Here is an 18,553-nt window from a genome sequence, read left to right as displayed (position 1 = left end):
CAATGGACAGAGGGGGACTTGGGGCCGGTGATCTCAGATGCAGCTGGGAAGCAGGGGGGCTTTGGGCTGGAGAGGAGGGGCAGGCAGAGCCCACCTGGATGCAAGGCGACTGGGATGTACTGGGCTGAGGGAGGTCAGGCCTGAGGCCCTGAGTGTTTCCTGTGTTGTGTTCAATGCTCAATAAACCCTCCTGTTTTTACACTGGCTGAGAGTCACTCCGGTCTAGAGAACAGGGTTGCATCATCGCCTTCAGGGGGAGGGAGGCCCCGGGGGTCCAGAGCGAGTGGACTCCCTGAGAGGGCCCACGGCGAGAGACAGACGTGCTAAGGCTCAGAGAGGTGCGGCCCCAGGAGATGGAGGGGCCTAACCCCGAGAGAGAGTGAACCCCCGAGAAGGGCTGTCTCACTGAAAGGGGTGCCCCCTCCCACCCCTATGGACCGCACAGGGCCACGAGAGGGCACGATCTGTGAGTCCGTGACACCCACAAAACTAGATCTAATCCCTGTAGTTAGTGATCTGGGGTCTGGTTCTTAATCATATTCTCATCTTTCAGAGTAGCAGCCGTGTTAGTCTGTATCCGCAAAAAGAACAGGAGTACTTGTGGCACCTTAGAGACTAACAAATTTATTAGAGCATAAGCTTCCGAAGAAGTGGGCTGTAGTCCACGAAAACTTATGCTCTAATAAATTTGTTAGTCTCTAAGGTGCCACAAGTACTCCTGTTCTTTATTCTCATCTTTGTTTTTCTGGGAATTCAGTGTTGCTGATGAATTCTGGGTTGTAAGTGGAATGGACTGTGTTCTGGTGAGTTATCCTCCCTCCTGTCTAGTCTATTCCTGGGTCAGAAGGCTATCTGTGAACCGTGTCTGTTTACTTACAGACTTAGGATAGGTGCCTGTAATAGTATGTGAGGGAAGGCATTTCTGCTTTTCTAAGCCAAGTCCCTGTTTGTGTACTGCAAGACTTTATCCGAGAGTAACCACTGGATTCCCTAGCTTCCCCCACTGCACTACAAGGGAACGACTGTCACTGGGTATCTCTGATAGGGTATGTCCTGCTGTGCTCACTGGTCTTGTGACGTCTCCGTATCAGGGACCAGCTCATTTTGTTAATAATTCACATTAGACTAGAGCTGGGTGAACGCTGCAGGGTTAGTTCGCTGTGGGGCTCACCAGTTAAACTCCACAGTTCAGAGAATCCTAGAAATGTAGGGCTGGAAGGGTCCTAGAAAGATCATCCCGTCTGGCACTATACTTAAACCGTCCCTGACAGCTCTTGGTCTAATGGGTTCTTAAAAATCTCCAATGGTGGATTCCACAACCTCCCTTTGAGGCCTATTCCAGAGATTCTCTATCTTTATAGTTGGAAAGTTTTTCCTAGTATCTAACCTAAATCTCCCGTGCTGCAGATTAAGCTGATTCCTACTTCTCCTACTTCCAGTGCACATGGAGAACAGTTGATCAGGGTCCTCTTTGTAACAGTCCTTAACATATCTGAACACGGTTTGAACATATTTGAGGTCTGGCTAAGATACAGAGGCCCCTGGAGGAGGGAAAGCAGGTTACAGGGGTATGTGTGCAGCTTTCTTGGGGTGCCCAGGCTCTGAGTCACCTTGTTACCCATCTGGTGAGAGGAAGATTTTCTCAGTGTGCTGATATCTAGTCAAGCATAACATCACCGGTCTGTTAGCCATCCTACCAATCTCCACAGGGCTCTGCCGCCCCTTGCTCTGCCTTGCACGGTAACAGTAGTTGCACCGCAGCCCCCAAGCCCTCTGAAAGTATCCCCCAGTAGCATTGGGTTACTGTGACAGGACACTCTCAGAAATTACCAGGGAACAGAATCCAAACAGCTTGATTGGTACAGCTCAAGATCAGATTGTTTATAACCTCGCAGCAATGAGATATATGTATAGTGGAATAATCCTAAATTTATTATCAAAGATTAAGATTTAAGAGGTACTGAGTCAGGATAATGGAAACAGAACTGGTTACATATCAAATGAAAATCATAACATGCTTCTTAGAGTCTAAATTTTACAATAACAGGCTAAAATCAATTATTACAGCAGTTTTTTCACCTAAAGCAATCTCCCAGCAGCATTAACCAACATGGGATCCAACTTTCCTGAGGAAGGAAAAAGGCTTTTTGCATGCTGTTACCAGATATGCCCGTTACTTTGGGTAGGCTCATTAATTAGGGTGACTCTTCTGGGGGAGGGGGTCTGTAATTCTATCGATGTGCTGCTTATGTCACTTGTGTGTTCATACGGAGCTCTACTCCTTCTTTCTACAAGTCCCCTTCCAATGGAGCTACCCTGCAGGACCTAGGTTCCCCAGGGCTGGGTTCCTCCAGTCCTAGAACTAGAGCATCCCCTAGCACATTGGCTGGGAGAGTGCATGCAGTGAGCGGTGAGTCTGAATGCTGAGCTGGTGTTTGCCCCAGGGAGAACGCCCCCTACCGCCTGGGCTGGGAGAGTGCATGCAGTGAGCGGTGAGTCTGACAGCCCCAGCTGGCACCCGCCCTGGGCTGGGACGCCCCCATCCCCAGAGCACCCGGGCTGCTCTCAATCCAACATCTGCAGCCAGGAAGGGGTTGAAGTCAGGTCACCCCAGGTGAAAACCTGAGTCCCATGGAGGGGTCAGAGGCAGGTGGTCAGGTCTCGCCTGGCCCCTCTGGAAACAGCACGGCTGCTGGCCTGGACAGCGCCCGCCCAGAGCACTGGGATGCCTGAGTCATTTTTGCTGCAGGAAGGGCATGGACGAGGCTGAGAGTAACAGGGGTGCCCATTACCCTGGCGTGGAAGGGATTAAACACAGCAGGGACTGTTGGTCCCAGCTGTGCCCTGGGCTAGGCGGAGAAACTGGGGTTCCCCAGCCAGGATTTCCCAGCACCCCCCTCCTCCCCCCAGCACAGGCCTCACTCTCCTGTACAAGGCCCGTTTGGCCTCCACTGCCATCCAGTCGATGGCAAAGTCCATCTGGGGCATGAATGGGGACATGCGGGCGGCCACAGTATGGGCAACACTCAGCACCACGCTGGGCTGTTCCCGCACGATCCTGGGGAGAAAGCGAGCAGCTCGTCAGTGTACAGGTGGCCCCGTTGCTGCCAGTGCGCTGCTGACTGCAGCCACCCCATCCCTGAGTCACCCACCTCCTCTGGAACAGAGCCAGCCAAGAAAACATGGCACCAGGACAGATCACAGCCCAGGGCAGGAGAATCCAGGCCCAAGCAACAGGTGCACCATTGGAGGACTGGGACATGGGGCCTTTCCCCTCTAGGGGGAGGCAGCTCCAATCCAGCCCAGGGCAGGGGACTGGCTGGTTTATGGGGGTGGGGAATGGGACACGGTGCCTTTCCCCTCTAGGGAGCACTGGCCCCAATCTGACCCAGGTCACCAGTCTAGATAGAAGTGGGGTGGGAAGTGGGCAGACCCTGCCCACAGGATGTGGAGGGGAAGGGGGACACCAACTCGTAGAAGTCCGACGTGGAGATCTTGAGGAAGGTGCAGTCACGGTTGGCTTTGATGGTGAAGATGAGGGGCTCCCCGGTCAGCACAGCCAGCTGGCCCACCATCTCGCCGAGCTGTGTCAGGAAGAGGCACACATCCTCCGCCTTGTCGATCAGGTGCTGGTAGATGTGTAGGCAGCCCCACAGCACGAAGTGAAGGCTGACGTCCTCTTGAGCGGTGGGGCGGAGGAGAGAGAGGAACGTCAGCCCCAGCACCAGGGTGAGGGGCAGGCCTGCCCCCAAGGTGCGCACCCACAGATAGGCGGCCAGGAGACCTGGGGGACAGCCGACAGCTCCGGCTGAGCCTGAACTCTCTGGAGCACCCCACTAACCTCCGCAGAGCCACAGCCCAGCATAAATTCCCCCAGCTCCATGGAAACCAACCCCTCCCCATTCCAGCTGTGCAGGGGTTGAATGTTTCCTAGGCCTGAGGCCCAGCACCCGGGGGGGAGGGAACGGGGGATTCCTGGTAGAGTCCACTCCGCAGGGACCAATGCACCGGAGACACTCACACCGGCGGGTTTATGAGGCAGCTGGAAGCCAGCATGGGAAGAGCTCAGGTCACCATAAGCAGTAAAGCACAGGCAGGTCCCGTCAGCCCAGAGCAATGCCCTGCCAGCTGTCTCTGACGCCCTTCCTTAGGCCAAGCAGTGAGAGCTCCCAGCCTCTCCCAGAAGAGCTCTTTCCCCCCAGCTCCCTTCCCCCAGTCCTTTGGTCTCAAACCAGGGTCTCTGCTCAGATCCCGGCTGACAGGCGGTGGGGCATTGGTTGCCAGTTGTCAATGTGCTGGTGACTGGGGTTTTCCATTGATATGGGTCAGCCTCAGCCAGTCCTTTCTAATGACCACTTCAGTCCGCTCAGACAGTGAGGACAAACTGTCAAACCCAGTACCTCATCTGGGAAGAAGGTTCCCATGGGAGATGGGGGATTCGTGGAGCTGGAACGTGACCTGGATGCTGGATTTAACATTCCCAAGTCAGAGGGGAGGGGCATCCTGCTGGGGCAAGTGGGGGTCCTGGGGAGGACTCTGACTGGGATGCCAGCCAAGGTGCCCTGCACTAGGGAAGTGTCCCCAGCGCCCAGGAAATGGTGCTGGTGGGGAGGGTCTCTTCAGGTGCTTGTCCAGTCAGTGGACACCACCAGCTGGGGGAGCTCTCTGAACATGGGTGGCAGGGGTGGAACGATGGGGTTGAGAGGCTGGGAACTCGCTCACTCCAGTGACTGCCAGGCTGCAGAGGACAAACTGCCAGGGGCCCCAGCAAGGAACTGGACAGCACCTACCTCCTGCTCGTCCTGAGGCTCAGACTCACTCTGCCCCATGTCTGCTGCTGGCCCCGGTCCCAGGCCCCTCCCAGAAAGGTGCCTGAGAACAAGCAGAGACATTTGTGCTGTGCCCTTTGGGGGAAGCCAGGGTTGACCGTGCACAGCTCCCATGACCCCGTAGCACCATAGATCTCCTTATTCACCCTCCCAATAGTTTCCCTCCCTCACAGAGGGCCCCATTCCCCCCACCCGACCTCCCCAAGACAGCACCCTCCCAGCCAGCCTGTTACTTCCTGCTGGTTCCTTCCTGGGAGAGCAGGTCACGGGGCAACATGGGGCTGGCCCTTCCCTCCCTGATCCTCACCCTACTGCCCTTGACCTGAACTGCAGACACACCTGGGAAGCAGCTGGTCCTGTGGGGCTCCCCACCAGTGCTAGCCCCACTGCTGGGAGAAGGAGTGTTGCTGCTTGACCATCTGTCAAAGGAGAAAGGTCCCAGGCAGAGTCCAGACCCTGCCCACTCACCTCCTGAGCCAGTGGTGTCCCTGCCCCATTCCAGGGCAGACGGGCCCTCTGCACCTGCCCTCCAAGTCACCTCCTTGTCTATCACCAGACACAGGCACCATGACTCAGACCCCAAGCCCCTGCCAGCCAGTGCAGAGTGCGGGGTGTGGAGGAGAGAGTCCCAGTTCACACTGTGGAAGTGGGCAATTTCCAGTTCAGGACAGGGCTGGGCACTGGGGGTCAGGCCTGTCCTGAGACCAAGGGCTGCTTCCCAGCATGGGCAGACTGGTACCCATGAGTTAGCCTGGTTCCAATAGCAGCAGGGCCATGGCAGATTGTTGACTCCCACCTGAGGATGTTCCCTGGGGGTGGGCAGGATTGTACTCTGGCGGCCACCCGCACCCTGGGGCCACACTGCTACTGTTAGCGCACTAGCTTGAATAAAACTGTGCCTCTGTCCACCTGGCTAGGGAGCAACCTCCTAGCTGCTGTGTAGATAGACCGGGGTGACCAACCTGAGCCTGAGAAGGAGCCAGAATTTACCAATGTGCATCGCCAAAGAGCCACAGTAACACATCAGCAGCCCCCCGTCAGCTCCCCCCACCCGCCAGCAGCACCGCGGATCAGCGCCTAACTCTCCACCCCTGTGCCTCCCACCAGCCGCGATCAGCTGTTTTGTGGTGTGCAGAAGGCTTGGGGGGAGGGGAGGAGGAGGAGCAAGGGCACGGCCGACTCCGGGGAAGGGGCGGGGGTCTTGGGGGAAGGAGTGGAGTGGGGCTGAGGCTTGGGACAGAGACAGGGGTTGAGCAGTGAGCACCCTGTAGCACACTGGAAAGTTGGTGCCTGTAGCTCCAGCCCTGGAGTGTTTCTAGTGTAGACATACCTTGATGAGACTCAGGCCTTTTAGAAGTACAATAGAAGGGTTAGAACAGTTCTGGAGAAGGGAAACTTCTCGAGTATTGATGTAACAACAGTCATCTTGGTTATCACCAAGGATCAAACCCAGGACCTTGTAACTGTATGACCCACTACTGTTTGAGCTAAGGGATGAACTCCCATAGGTAGGAGCTGTAGCAGAACGAGACCCGTGGTGGACCAGCCCCTAGAAGACACATAACACACACTGATCAATGAGATACATAGAGAAAGCTTAAGTGAGTATTAATCAGGTGATGTGTGGACACACACCAGGCTTTTAGGGCCGAATGTATTGCTGACTGATTACAGGCTCAGTTGAAAGTTGTCAGATAGACGGGGCTTAAGGGATCAATGGAGTTAAAGGAAGAAAACACCTGCTGGGTTTCAGTAGATCATCAACTTTGTATTCTGGTAGGAAGAAAGGATGGCCCTTGTGGCTAAAATGCTAGGCTAGGAATCAAGTGATCAAGCTTCCATTCCCAGCTCTGTCCTAGAGTCGCTGTGTGTGTGACCTTAGGTGTGTCACTTAGGCCAAGGTTTTCAAAATTGCCTTGTGATTTTGGTTGCCTAACCTGAGACCTTAAAGGGGCCTGATGTTCAGAGGGTGAGTGCTCAGCACTTTTGAAAGTCAGGGCCCTTTTAAGAGGTCTCAAATCACGAGAGACTTTAGAAAACCTTAGCCCTGCAGGTGTTGACCTGCTGTAATTGTCCTGCCTCTCTTTCTGTTGCTAGATGTTACATTTAAATACCAAACTGAGACCCCACAGATAAATGAGCAGTTGGAGATGCGTAAAGATGTCTTTCTGCAGCTACATGGAAGGGGTTTATTTGGGCTTTGAGGGTTTTCACACAGAGCACACAGAAAACTCTAAGCCTGAGGATTCTCAGCTTATCCAGGGTTTACCACGGACTTCAGTGGGAGCAGAATCAGTCCAACACAAAGTGCTTTTGAAAATTCGACCGTATCATGCTTAGGTGTGTGACGCCCCCACTGTACATCAGAGTTCTGCAGTTAAGGCACCAGCCAGAGATCCAGGAAGTCAGATTTCAGAGTAGCAGCCGTATTAGTCTGTATCCCCAAAAAGAACAGGAGTACTTGTGGCACCTTAGAGACTAACAAAGGTATTTGTGCATCAGCTTTCAGAGTTCGGCTCCCATCTCTACCCCAAACTCAGTGTGACTTTGGGCAAATTGCTCAGTCTCTCTGTGCACCGGCCCAGGGCCCCCCAAAGCTCTAATCCGCTTCTGCTTGAGACAAGAGCAAGGCCGGCTGGCTTTCCTCTCGGAAAGAAAACCCTTCGCTCTGCTCTATGCCGTCTGTCCTGGGCTGGGCGAAAAATGAGCATGAGAATTTTTCAAAGTCTCCTTTAAAGGACCCCAAAAAAGGGAGGCAGGGGGAGGCATCCGTCATCTCCTCATTTTTTTTTTCCATTGACCAATTCAAACCATTACCGAGAGCAGGGATCTCTGTCCCCATGCCCTGGCCTTCCATCCAGGACAGGTGGAAGGTCCACGGCTCCCCATAGCTGCCTGCACGACTGTTACCCCAACCCAGCTCCAGCTTCTGCTCTGGCCTGGGGCCTCAGGGACCAAAGAGCTGCAGCCCCCTTCAGTTCCTGACACCCTCCTTCAGAACAGTGACTGGCTTTTCTCACAACTGTTCTTCTAATACCTCAGACTGGACCCTGCTACCCACAGCTCTGAACCCTCAGCAGGGTCCTGGTCCCCCCCTTCATGTGAAATCAATCGCTATAAACAGGGAGGGGAACGGCCCTGGCAGAAATGAGGGGTGGGGTCTCTCTCTACAGGTTAAACATCAAATAGAGAATTAAAGGAACTAGAGCTCACCACGACACAAAAGTTTGTACTTAAAATAAAATCCTTTAAATTGTAATTCAGGAGAGGGATACAAATTGTACAAACCCCCAAACCCTAATACAAAGCATCGCACAGTCCCTGCTCCTCCAGGGAGACACTTAGAGCACAGAACAGCTCCTGGCAGCCCAGGAATGGGCTCCCAACATTCGCACCCAGCCCAATGGCTGCGCTAGGTGGGCTGAGGGCAATCGATGGAACAGAGTCCCAGGGTTACTGGAGTCGGTGGCTGGTTTCAGGAATCTCTGGGGCTGGTCCCCTCGCTCTCTCCTCCTGTCTCCATCTTCTCGCTGCTCCCCGGCTCCTTTCCCTCCGTGGCCAGGTTTCCTTCTCCTGCCTTCACCCCCTGGCAGACGCTGATGGGAACGGCTCTCCCTTCTGCAGCTGGCAGGGCCAGATGTGGCGCCTCGATGCAGAGCTGCCCATCCTGGGACAGGGAGCAGAGCACGGCCTCCACGTTCACATCTTCCGGCAGGAGAGTTTCTCTGCGGATCTCCCTGTATTCGTGGGAGCAGACTCCAGCCTCCGACGCCGTTTTCTTCTCCTGCTTCCCCGTCACCTTCCTCCCGTCCACTCTCACCATCAGCTCAGCTGGGGAGAAGCTGCTCACGTCCATGGAGAGCTGGAACTTGTCCTTCCCCTGCCCCTGGGAGCCGGGCTCCTTCCCAGCCCCCTCCGCCAGGGACTGGCTGCTCGGCCTCGGCCTCCTCCCCTCGCCCTCCCCGCAGAGAAGGGGAGAAGCCAGAAGGAGGGAGTGTCTCAGTCGCTCCATCTCCTCCAGGTGCGTCTGCACGTCCCCCACCAGCTGGGCCAAGAGGCTGTGGGGCCCCGGCCCCAGGAGCCTGGGCACTGGGGCGCTGCTGCCAAGCCACACTCGGAGCGGGAGCATCCTGCCCCCCCGGGGCCTGGAGCCGCTGGGCCGAGTTCAGCTGCTGAGACGCTGCTGCTGGAGCCGCCTCTGCCTGACTCCCTGCCCGGCTGCTGCTCACTGGCTCCGGCAGCCCCCGCGCCGCCTTTTATAGCCTGCTGGGGCCGCGCCGGGCGCTTCGGGAACCTTCCCGCTGCTGGGGGGCGGGGCCTGGCGCTGCTCGGGAGGGGCGGGGCTGAGGGCGGGGCCTGGCGCTGCTGGGGAGGGGCGGGGCCTGGCGCTGCTCGGGAGGGGCGGGGCTGGCTCTGCTCGGCCGGGGCGGGGCTGGGGGCGGAGCCTGGCGCTGCTCGGGAGGGGCGGGGCTGGGAGGGCCCAGCAGCTTCCAGCAGCCGCTAGGGGGCGGAGCTCCCGGGCCGGGCTTTGCTGGATCCTTCCCGATCCCGCTGTGTTGGGGGAGGGGAGCGGGTCTCAGGCCGGGGGCACGCGCTGGAGCGGGGCGGGGGGGCGGCTTCAGCGGCGGGCACAGGCTGGAGCCCGGCTCTGCCCGGGGGGTTCCGAGCCCGGTAGCACAGACCCCCGCTCCCGGACCAGCGCCGGGCAGAAACCTCCCCCCCCCCGGGAACGGGATATCCCCCCCCCGTTAGAGCCCCGCCATTGAGGAACCAGAGTCACATTTGGGATAAAGTGCCCCCCCCCCAGCCCCTGCCCCCAGCAGGGGTCGGGATCTGCCGTTTGTGGGGCTGCCAAACTTGGAGGGTTTCTCAGGTGCCCTGAAGCTCCTGCCTCGTGTTAGTGAATGGACAGAGCCTCGGAGGAGCCGCTGGGAGCTGGGGGGCAGAAACCGCTGCAGGGTGTGACCCCCCCGGACCGGACACGAGTCTCTGTTACTGTTTATTACACGTGCGCTGTGGGGGTGTTCGCCCGTCTCCCGTGTCTGCTCCGCACATGGACTGTCCAACCCGCCCCCCGCCCAGACCCCGCCCGGGGACTGTCTCCCCGGCTCCAGCCCGTGCCCCCGGCGTGAACCCCCCCCCCGGCTCCAGCCCGTACCCCCGGCCTGAACCCCCCCCCGGCTCCAGCCCGTACCCCCGGCCCTGAACCCCCCCCCCGGCTCCAGCCCGTACCCCCGGCGTGAACCCCCCCCCCGGCTCCAGCCCGTACCCCCGGCCCTGAACCCCCCCCCGCTCCAGCCCGTACCCCCGGCGTGACCCCGCCCCCTCAAACACAGCGGGATCGGGAAGGATCCAGCAAAGCCCGGCCCGGGAGCTCCGCCCGCTAGCAGCTGCTGGAACTTGCTGGGCCCCCGCAGCCGAGCAAGCAAGACCCCGCCCCTCCCGGGCAGAGCCAAGCCCCGCCCCCAGCCCCGCCCCTCCCGAGCAGAGCCCTTCAACAGCAGCGCCAGGCCCCGCCCCCCAGCAGCGGGAAGGTTCCCGACGGGCCCGGCGCGGCCCGAGCAGGCTATAAAAGGCGGCGCGGGGGCTGCCGGAGCCAGTGAGCAGCAGCTGGGCAGGGAGTCAGGCAGCGGTAGCTCCATCTCCAGCAGCGTCGTCGTCGTCGTCTCAGCAGCTGAACTCGGTGCAGCAGCTCCAGGACCCGGGCAGGATGCTCCCGCTCCGAGTGTGGCTTGGCAGCAGCGCCCCAGTGTCCAGGCTCCTGGGACCGGGGCCCCACAGCCTCTTGGCCCAGCTAGTGGGGGACGTGCAGACGCATCTGGAGGAGATGGAGCGACTGAGACACTCCCTCCTTCTGGCTTATCCCCTTCTCTGCGGGGAGGGTGAGGGGAGGAGGCCGAGTAGCCGGTCCCTGGCGGAGGGGGCTGGGAAGGAGCCCGGCTCCCAGGCGCAGGGGAAGGACAAGTTCCAGCTCTCCATGGACGTGAGCGGCTTCTCCCCAGCTGAGCTGATGGTGAGAGTGGACGGGAGGAAGCTGACGGTGACGGGGAAGCAGGAGAAGAAAACGGCGTCGGAGGCTGGAGTCTGCTCCCACGAATACAGAGAGATCCGCAGAGAAACTCTCCTGCCGGAAGATGTGAACGTGGAGGCCGTGCTCTGCTCCCTGTCCCAGGATGGGCAGCTCTGCATCGAGGCGCCACATCTGGCCCTGCCAGCTGCAGAAGGGAGAGCCGTTCCCATCAGCGTCTGCCAGGGGGTGAAGGCAGGAGAAGGAAACCTGGCCACGGAGGGAAAGGAGCCGGGGAGCAGCGAGAAGATGGAGACAGGAGGAGAGAGCGAGGGGACCAGCCCCAGAGATTCCTGAAACCAGCCACCGACTCCAGTAACCAAATCTTGGTGTGAACGGTCCTGAGCATATTCCTGGGCTGTCAGAATCTCTCTGGAAGAGAAGTGACTGGGGGATGCTCCCTTTCTTGGCTCTTTTTATGCATTTTGATAGAATGTTTATACTTGTCTTGAATTTTTAAAATTCAATATCAACCTTTCTAGTAAAGACAAACTGTGCTGTCTGGTGAGCTCTGTCTGCTTGATTTGCTATTTCATGTTTCACCTTTGGAAATAAACTGCCTTTGTCCCAGGTCAGTTCTCATCTCTCTGCAAGTGAGGGAACATGATGGTTTTGAGGGTTCAGAGCTGTTGATTGTTGGGTGCAGATCTAAGATAAGAGCAGAGCAGCTGTGATAAAGGGCCGGATTGACGTATTGAGGGGAAGTGGGGGGAGTGCCTGATTAGAGAGGGGACTAGGAATCAAATACCAGGCCCAGAGGCACGTAACCCTGTAGACGGTTCTGACATATATGGTAATACCCTGCAGTACCCTTAGGAGCTTTGATTGTACGAAGTTTACATATCTCTGTGGCCCAGGGACTGTCTGTACTATAGTTCTCAGAGTGGGGAGGGCAAGCCTTAAGGAAGGGCTAGAAGGATTGACACTTGGCAGAGCCCTTGGCTGGAGCTGGGCTGACTTCAAGCTTTGTAGCATAGTCACCCTGCCTCATGTGTGGGTTCTTGTATTGCTGGTAATGTGCTTTCTCTGTAATGCTTTCCCCGTAACAATGACTGTGCTTGCGCGGAAAGAGCTGGATCGTAACTAATAATCATTGAGCGTTCCGTCTCTGAAGAGGAAGCAAAGCGCAGATGCAGGTCGTTTGGGTCAGGGTGGGCTGCGGGAGGGAACTGTGCAGCCTGGAAAGTTTCCCCGTCAGGAGGGAGAGAGATGCAGGGTCTCTGCCAAGGAGACGTGATGGCTGGGTGCCAAAAGCCCTTGCTGGACCACGCAGGGGGATACAGGTGCTGTCGTCCCGCAGGGTGATGGTGCCTATAGGGGCCAATCTTTCCTCCAAGCAGCATTTGCAAAGCTGGCTCGGTGCTGAAGCCCTCCCCAGCTACAGAGCTGCTCGAAGGCTGAAGCTCCAGAGGCCGCGGAAGCAGAATTCTCAAACTAGTCAGTTCAATCCTGTAGGGCCGCTCCACCATGCCGAACACCTCTTACCTGCCAGCCCTCACGGGAGACGAGCCAGAGACTGGTCCCCACTAGGCAGAGGAACAGCAGAGCATCCCACAAAGGACAGCTGGGGCCATGGGGAAAATAGGGTGAGCCAGGAATCGTGCGACACAGAGAGAGAGGTGGGTTTGGCTAGTAGGACATGGGCTACCTAGGCGGCTAACTTGGCATAGGTGTCTGACTCCGGGAGAGGGTTTGAGGCTGTGGCTCCGGAGTGGAGTGAGGCACTGATCTCTGGCCCATCAGCCAGCCAGGGGTACCAAGTCAGCTGCTCAGACACCTAAACCCCTGCTCTGTCCCTGCCTATCTGGTTGACAGTTTCAACTGCCTGGCTGCAGACAAGCCCTTCCTTCGGCACCTACCTGTCCCCACGCGATGCATGGTGTTCGTGCTGTTGTATTGAGAGCAGGGCCCCAAAGAGTTAAAGGTGTTATCAACTCCTTCACTGTCCGACAGTGAAACTGTGATAAAAAGGTTCAGGGATGGGTGGGTGTGTAGAGCCGCTGGCTTTCTACAGCGACCCTGGCTTCTTGGCACACACCCAAACGCACTCATTACAAAGTTGGAAGTTTACTGATGAAAACACAAGTAAGGACTAGAAAGCAAAATTCAAACTGAGTAACTGTAGGAAACAAGGTAATCAAATCCTATTAAAAGTCTCTCTCCTTTTGGAGGTTCTGATGGGGTGGACTACACTTTGAGGCCCCCTGCTGGAGGCCTTGTGGTCCTGCCACAACCCGCCCCAGAAAAAGAGCAGTAGAGAGGTCCTCCAAGCTGCCTAGAGCGGCTGTGTGAGCAGCATCCAGTCGGGGCCCAGCAGGTCAATATAAGAAGAGCTGCAGGGCGAGAGCAAGTTCAGTTCTTTGCTAGAGCTGGAGGAGAGTGGCTGTTGCTCCAGGCTGGGTGTGGGGACTCCACAAGGACAAGGCCCTGAGATAAGGGTGAAGAATGTGTGAGAGCCACGGAGAGGTGGCCCAGCTAATTAGAGCAGCAACTCAGTTTATTTAAAGAGACATGGCGGATGGCTGCTATCTATAGGGTCCCTGCACTGGGACCCAAAGTAGAGGGTGGACCTCGGTCACCTCCCCCCCCCGCCAGCCACTGGGAAAGTGGCTTGGACTTTGAGGTACCTTAGAAGGAGAACTGCATATGATCCAAGTGGGTTCTAGCCCACGAAAGCTTATGCCCAAATAAATTTGTTAGTCTCTAAGGTGCCACAAGGAGGACTTGTTGTTTTTGCTGATACAGACTAACACCCCCTCTCCCACACACCCTAACCCCAATTTCATGAGCATTCATGGACACCATACAATGTCCAAACCCTGATGTGGCCCTCAGGCCAAAAAGTTTGCCCACCCCTGATTTAGGTGAATCTTGAATGCAACAATATCATTGTTGATATGTCTCTTTGAAGTTTGTGATAGATTGCCTAATGAATAAATTGCCTTATGTTAATTTGTGTAACTAACTACCGGTGATGCTTAGGAAATAAGCTTCCATAAGTACCTGTTGTTTGCCAAAGGTCTCCGAACTGTCAAAGAGAGCCTGGAAATTGTATAAAAGGCTTTTGGGACCTGATTCTTTTTAGCTCAGATCTGCTTCATGCAGGGGAAGCTTAAGCCGTAAGACTGATATCCCAGTCCTAACTGGACCACCCTGAATATAAACATTTGGACTATAACCTATGGATTAAATGTGGGAAAGTCTTGGCAGGATGAACCCAGAGTTTCATGGCAAGGCACCCTGTTTATATGTTGTACTCAAAGTACTGCACAGGATCTTTTCAGGGGAATAAGGCAAAGCGCCACATTTATTGGTAATACATGTACCAAATCCACACTGTATCATATGCATATGTTGTATTACACTCACACACAAGCATGCTCCGTCTTGTTGTTACCTTAACTTCACTGGCCAGGTGAGTTAGATGGGGAAGGGATGGAGCTGGGCTTCTGCCGATCCGGATCGATGCTCTCATGTTGACAAGACGAGACCCGGGGGCCTCTGCAAGACACCTCACATTTATAGCAGCTTCCCTCTCATGCAAATCTATACCAGATTCAAGATCTGTATCTGTGTCTGTTGGTCCTTTGTACTGCTTTTTTTCTGGGTGTTGTCCCAGTGCTGTTCAAAGAGGGTGTTTGCAAAAGAAGGTGCTTGCTTCTAACCCACAAGGCCCTCAGTATATCTGCTCTTCTTCAGTGAGCCCACTTGACAAGTTTTATTGTTTTTGGGTCTGGCTTCCATCCCCTCTCCAACTGTTGCAGCTGTCTGGTGGTGCTTGCCTTCCACGCCTTGCTCATTCACACCTCACTTATTCAACAGGGCAATTGATTAAGGGAGTGGCGGGGGGGGGGGGCAGGGGAGAGAGATCTTATTCTACTCCGAGCAAAAAGACATTTTTCTTCTACTTTAACTATCCTTAGGGGCTATAACATTATACCAAGGCCTAACACAGGGGTCGGCAACCTACGGCACGTGTGCCAAACACAGCACGGGAGCCGATTCTGAGTGGCACGCAGCTCCCTGCCGCGGTCCCGGCCCCCAGCCCCACTCAGCCCCCCACCCCGCTCACCACTCTCCGCTGCAGGGGCAGGAGGCAGAAGCTTGGTTCTGCAGCAGCCAAGCTTCCCCCCTCCCCTGCTTCTTCCCCCAGCGTGGTGCTTTCCTTCCCCTCCCCCTCTCCGTCCCTGCGCCAATCAGCTGATGGCCCTAGCGAGGGGGAGGGGGAAGAGCGGCAGCATGCACACAGCTCCATAAAGCACGCAGAGAGAGGTAGGGACAGAGCCTGGGGGAAGGGGGTGGAACAGGACATATCCCTTCCAGCCCCCTGCCGAGCACCCCAGCCCTCTGACGTTTGAACCTCCCGCACACTCCAGCCTTCTGCCCTGCACCCCCACAGCCCCATCCCTCTGCCCTGACCCCCCCACACACCCAGCCTCCTGCCCTGCATCCGCCACAGCCCTCTGACCTGACCCTTGAACCCCCCCCCGCACCCAGCCCTCTGCCCTACAAACCCCAGCCCTCTACCCTGATCCCTGAACACCCCCACACACCCCAGCCTTCTGCCCTGCACCCCTCCCACACTCCCAGCCCTATGCCCTGAACCCCCACACCCCAACACACACCCGGCCTTCTGCCCTGCACCCCCCACAGCCCTCTGACCTGACCCTTGAACCCCCCCCACACCCAGCCCTCTGCCCTACACACCCCAGCCCTATACCCTGATCCCCCCCACACACCCCAGCCCTCTGCCCTGAACCCCTCCCCCCAGGTCTGGGGTCCCGGGCATAGGCCCTGCTCAGCCTGCTGCCGGCCTAGGTGAACAGAACCCCAGGCTGGCAGCGAGCTGAGCAGGCTGCTGGCGTAAGAGCAGCATTTTAATTTAATTTTAAATGACGCTTCTTAAACATTTTGAAAACCTTGTTTACTTTACATACAATAGTTTAGTTACATATTATAGAAAGAGACCTTCTAAAAACGTTAACATGTATTACCGGCACGCAAAACCCTAAATTAGAGTGAATAAATGAAGACTAGGTGCACCTCTTCTGAAAGGTTGCCGACCCTGGGCCTAACACAAAGTTTTCTATAAGTTTTTCTACCTAGGGATCCGATACAAAATTCCTATATCAAAGGACTTGAGATAGAATTGTATCAAAATAGCTTAATACAAGGTTATATGGAGAGGCATAATATAAAGTCATATGAAAGTTATGTGAAGATGCTTAATACAGAGATTTATCTACATATATAGTAATTTTCCTTCATTGGGACCAATGAGTTTTGCACTCTCATGCTGTAATCAATTGTCGTTTGAAGAGTGCTTGTTTTCTTAAATTGTTTTTCTCATCCTTTATCTTCTTCTTTCATCAAGTCTCTCAGGGAGTTATCCCATTCTGGTTTTGATCACAGCTATCTTGGCCTCGTCGATAGGTGCCTGTCTCATCTTTAGAGTCGTCAGTCTGCCCTCCTCTGACACTTCAATAGGGGCGTGTTGCAACCGCCATGTCTTGCGTCTGTCTTCGGTTCATCCCTAAAACATCTGGTACGGTGATGGCCTTCACACTTAGATCTTAACACACACATTCCTCATTCACACACAACACAGAACTGATTTACACAGAGCATTTGAACAGGAACATCAAATTGCAATGCAAGAGAAAACAATCATTGTATTCTTTTACTTATTTTAATATACTAAACCTGCAACAAAGTGGTGACCCTAAAAAGTCTGTTACTGCCTTGAAATCAGCTCAGATACCCTTTTCTCTTCAAAACAGTGTTTCTATGAAGGAGACTGAGAACTGACTTGGTCTATTTCCAGAGTTAGGCTAGGTCTACACTACCCGCCTGAATCGGCGGGTAGAAATCGACCTCTCGGGGATCGATTAATCGCGTCCCGTTGGGACGCGACAATTGATCCCCGAATCGACGCTCTTACTCCACCAGCGGAGGTGGGAGAAAGCGCCATCGACAGGAAGCCGCAAAAGTAGATTTTGCCGCCGTCCTCACAGCGGGGTAAGTCGGCCGCGATACGTCGAATTCAGCTACGCTATTCACGTAGCTGAATTTGCGTATCTTAAATCGACTCCCCCCTGTAGTGTAGATGTACCTTTAGACATAAAATAGTGACTTAAAGACAGTGACAGGCAGTCAACACACTGTTTATTTCCACTAAGAAGCTCTATTTAATTTGACATCCCAGAGGGGTCTATGATCTAAGGTGACAACTAAGAGGTAGGTTTGAAAATGCTAAAGATGTGTAAGAGGGATCTTAGAGTCTAAAGGGGCAGAGAAATTCCTTCAAGTACCTTTCAGGATCGTGGCCCAGGTGTTGGGTTCCCAGCCCCCTTCAGTTCCTGACACCCTCCTTCAGAACAGTGACCGGGTTTTTGTCACAATTGTTCTTCTAATACCTCAGACTGGACCCTACAACCCACAGCTCTGAACTCTCAGCAGGGTCCTGGTCCGCCCCTTCACGTGAAAGCGATCGCTATAAACAGGGAGGGGAACGGCCCTGGCAGAAACGAGGGGTGGAGTCTCTCCCTACAGGTTAAACATCAAATATAGAATTAAAGGAACTAGAGCTCACCACGACACAAGTTTGTACTTAAAATAAAATCCTTTAATTTGTAATTCAGGAGAGGGATAAAATTGTACAAACCCCCAAACCCTAATACAAAGCATCGCACAGTCCCTGCTCCTCCAAGGAGACACTTAGAGCACAGAACAGCTCCTGGCAGCCCAGGAATGGGCTCCCGAACATTCGCACCCAGACCAGTGGCTTCGCTAGCTGGGCTGAGTGGAATCGATGGAACAGAGTCCTAGCGTTACTGGAGTTGGTGGCTGGTTTCAGGAATCTCTGGGGCTGGTCCCCTCGCTCTCTCCTCCTGTCTCCATCTTCTCGCTGCTCCCCGGCTCCTTTCCCTCCGTGGCCAGGTTTCCTTCTCCTGCCTTCACGCCCTGGCAGACGGTGATGGGAACGGCTCTCCCTTCTGCAGGTAGCAGGGCCAGATGTGGCACCTCGATGCCGAGCTGCCCATCCTGGGACAAGGAGCAGAGCACGGCCTCCACGTTCACGTCTTCCGGCAGGAGAGTTTCTCTGCGGATCTCCCTGTATTCGTGGGAGCAGACTCCAGCCTCCGACGCCGTTTTCTTCTCCTGCTTCCCCGTCACCGTCAGCTTCCTCCCGTCCACTCTCACCATCAGCTCAGCTGGGGAGAAGCTGCTCACGTCCATGGAGAGCTGGAACTTGTCCTTCCCCTGCCCCTGGGAGCCGGGCTCCTTCCCAGCCCCCTCCGCCAGGGACCGGCTGCTCGGCCTCGGCCTCCTCCCCTCGCCCTCCCCGCAGAGAAGGGGAGAAGCCAGAAAGAGGGAGTGTCTCAGCTGCTCCATCTCCTCCAGGTGCGTCTGCACGTCCCCCACCAGCTGGGCCAAGAGGCTGTGGGGCCCCAGGAGCCTGGGCACTGGGGCGCTGCTGCCAAGCCACACTCGGAGCGGGAGCATCCTGCCCCCCCGGGGCCTGGAGCCGCTGGGCCGAGTTCAGCTGCTGAGACGCTGCTGCTGGAGCCGCCTCTGCCTGACTCCCTGCCCGGCTGCTGCTCACTGGCTGCGGCAGCCCCCGCGCCGCCTTTTATAGCCTGCTGGGGCCGCGCCG

At 55.9% G+C, this 18,553-nt stretch overlaps 3 protein-coding genes across 3 annotated transcripts; 1 reads left to right on the top strand and 2 right to left on the bottom strand.

Annotated features, from left to right (window-relative positions):
• Positions 1-6,990: 6,990 nt before the first annotated feature.
• LOC135981860 (heat shock protein 30C-like) lies at positions 6,991-9,131 on the bottom strand. The gene has a single exon (XM_065586359.1). It carries the CDS (start codon positions 8,956-8,958, stop codon positions 8,305-8,307), a length of 654 nt encoding a protein of 217 aa, XP_065442431.1. The 5' UTR covers positions 8,959-9,131; the 3' UTR covers positions 6,991-8,304.
• A 1,210-nt stretch (positions 9,132-10,341) lies between these two features.
• LOC122173396 (heat shock protein 30C-like) lies at positions 10,342-11,467 on the top strand. The gene has a single exon (XM_042847866.2). It carries the CDS (start codon positions 10,540-10,542, stop codon positions 11,191-11,193), a length of 654 nt encoding a protein of 217 aa, XP_042703800.2. The 5' UTR covers positions 10,342-10,539; the 3' UTR covers positions 11,194-11,467.
• A 4,384-nt stretch (positions 11,468-15,851) lies between these two features.
• Positions 15,852-18,553, bottom strand: LOC135981859 (heat shock protein 30C-like). The gene has a single exon (XM_065586358.1). It carries the CDS (start codon positions 18,400-18,402, stop codon positions 17,749-17,751), a length of 654 nt encoding a protein of 217 aa, XP_065442430.1. The 5' UTR covers positions 18,403-18,553; the 3' UTR covers positions 15,852-17,748.

Source organism: Chrysemys picta, chromosome 2, assembly GCF_011386835.1.
Source record: "Chrysemys picta bellii isolate R12L10 chromosome 2, ASM1138683v2, whole genome shotgun sequence".
Classification (NCBI taxonomy): domain Eukaryota; kingdom Metazoa; phylum Chordata; order Testudines; family Emydidae; genus Chrysemys; species Chrysemys picta.
The sequence above is the reverse complement of the archived record's forward strand: the minus strand, read 5'-3'. Positions and strand labels throughout refer to the sequence as shown.

Bases quoted from the DNA above. Each gene is read 5' to 3' on its own strand.
- LOC122173396 (XM_042847866.2), top strand. From the start codon at position 10,540: ATGCTCCCGCTCCGAGTGTGGCTTGGCAGCAGCGCCCCAGTGTCCAGG.
- LOC135981860 (XM_065586359.1), bottom strand. From the start codon at position 8,958: ATGCTCCCGCTCCGAGTGTGGCTTGGCAGCAGCGCCCCAGTGCCCAGG.
- LOC135981859 (XM_065586358.1), bottom strand. From the start codon at position 18,402: ATGCTCCCGCTCCGAGTGTGGCTTGGCAGCAGCGCCCCAGTGCCCAGG.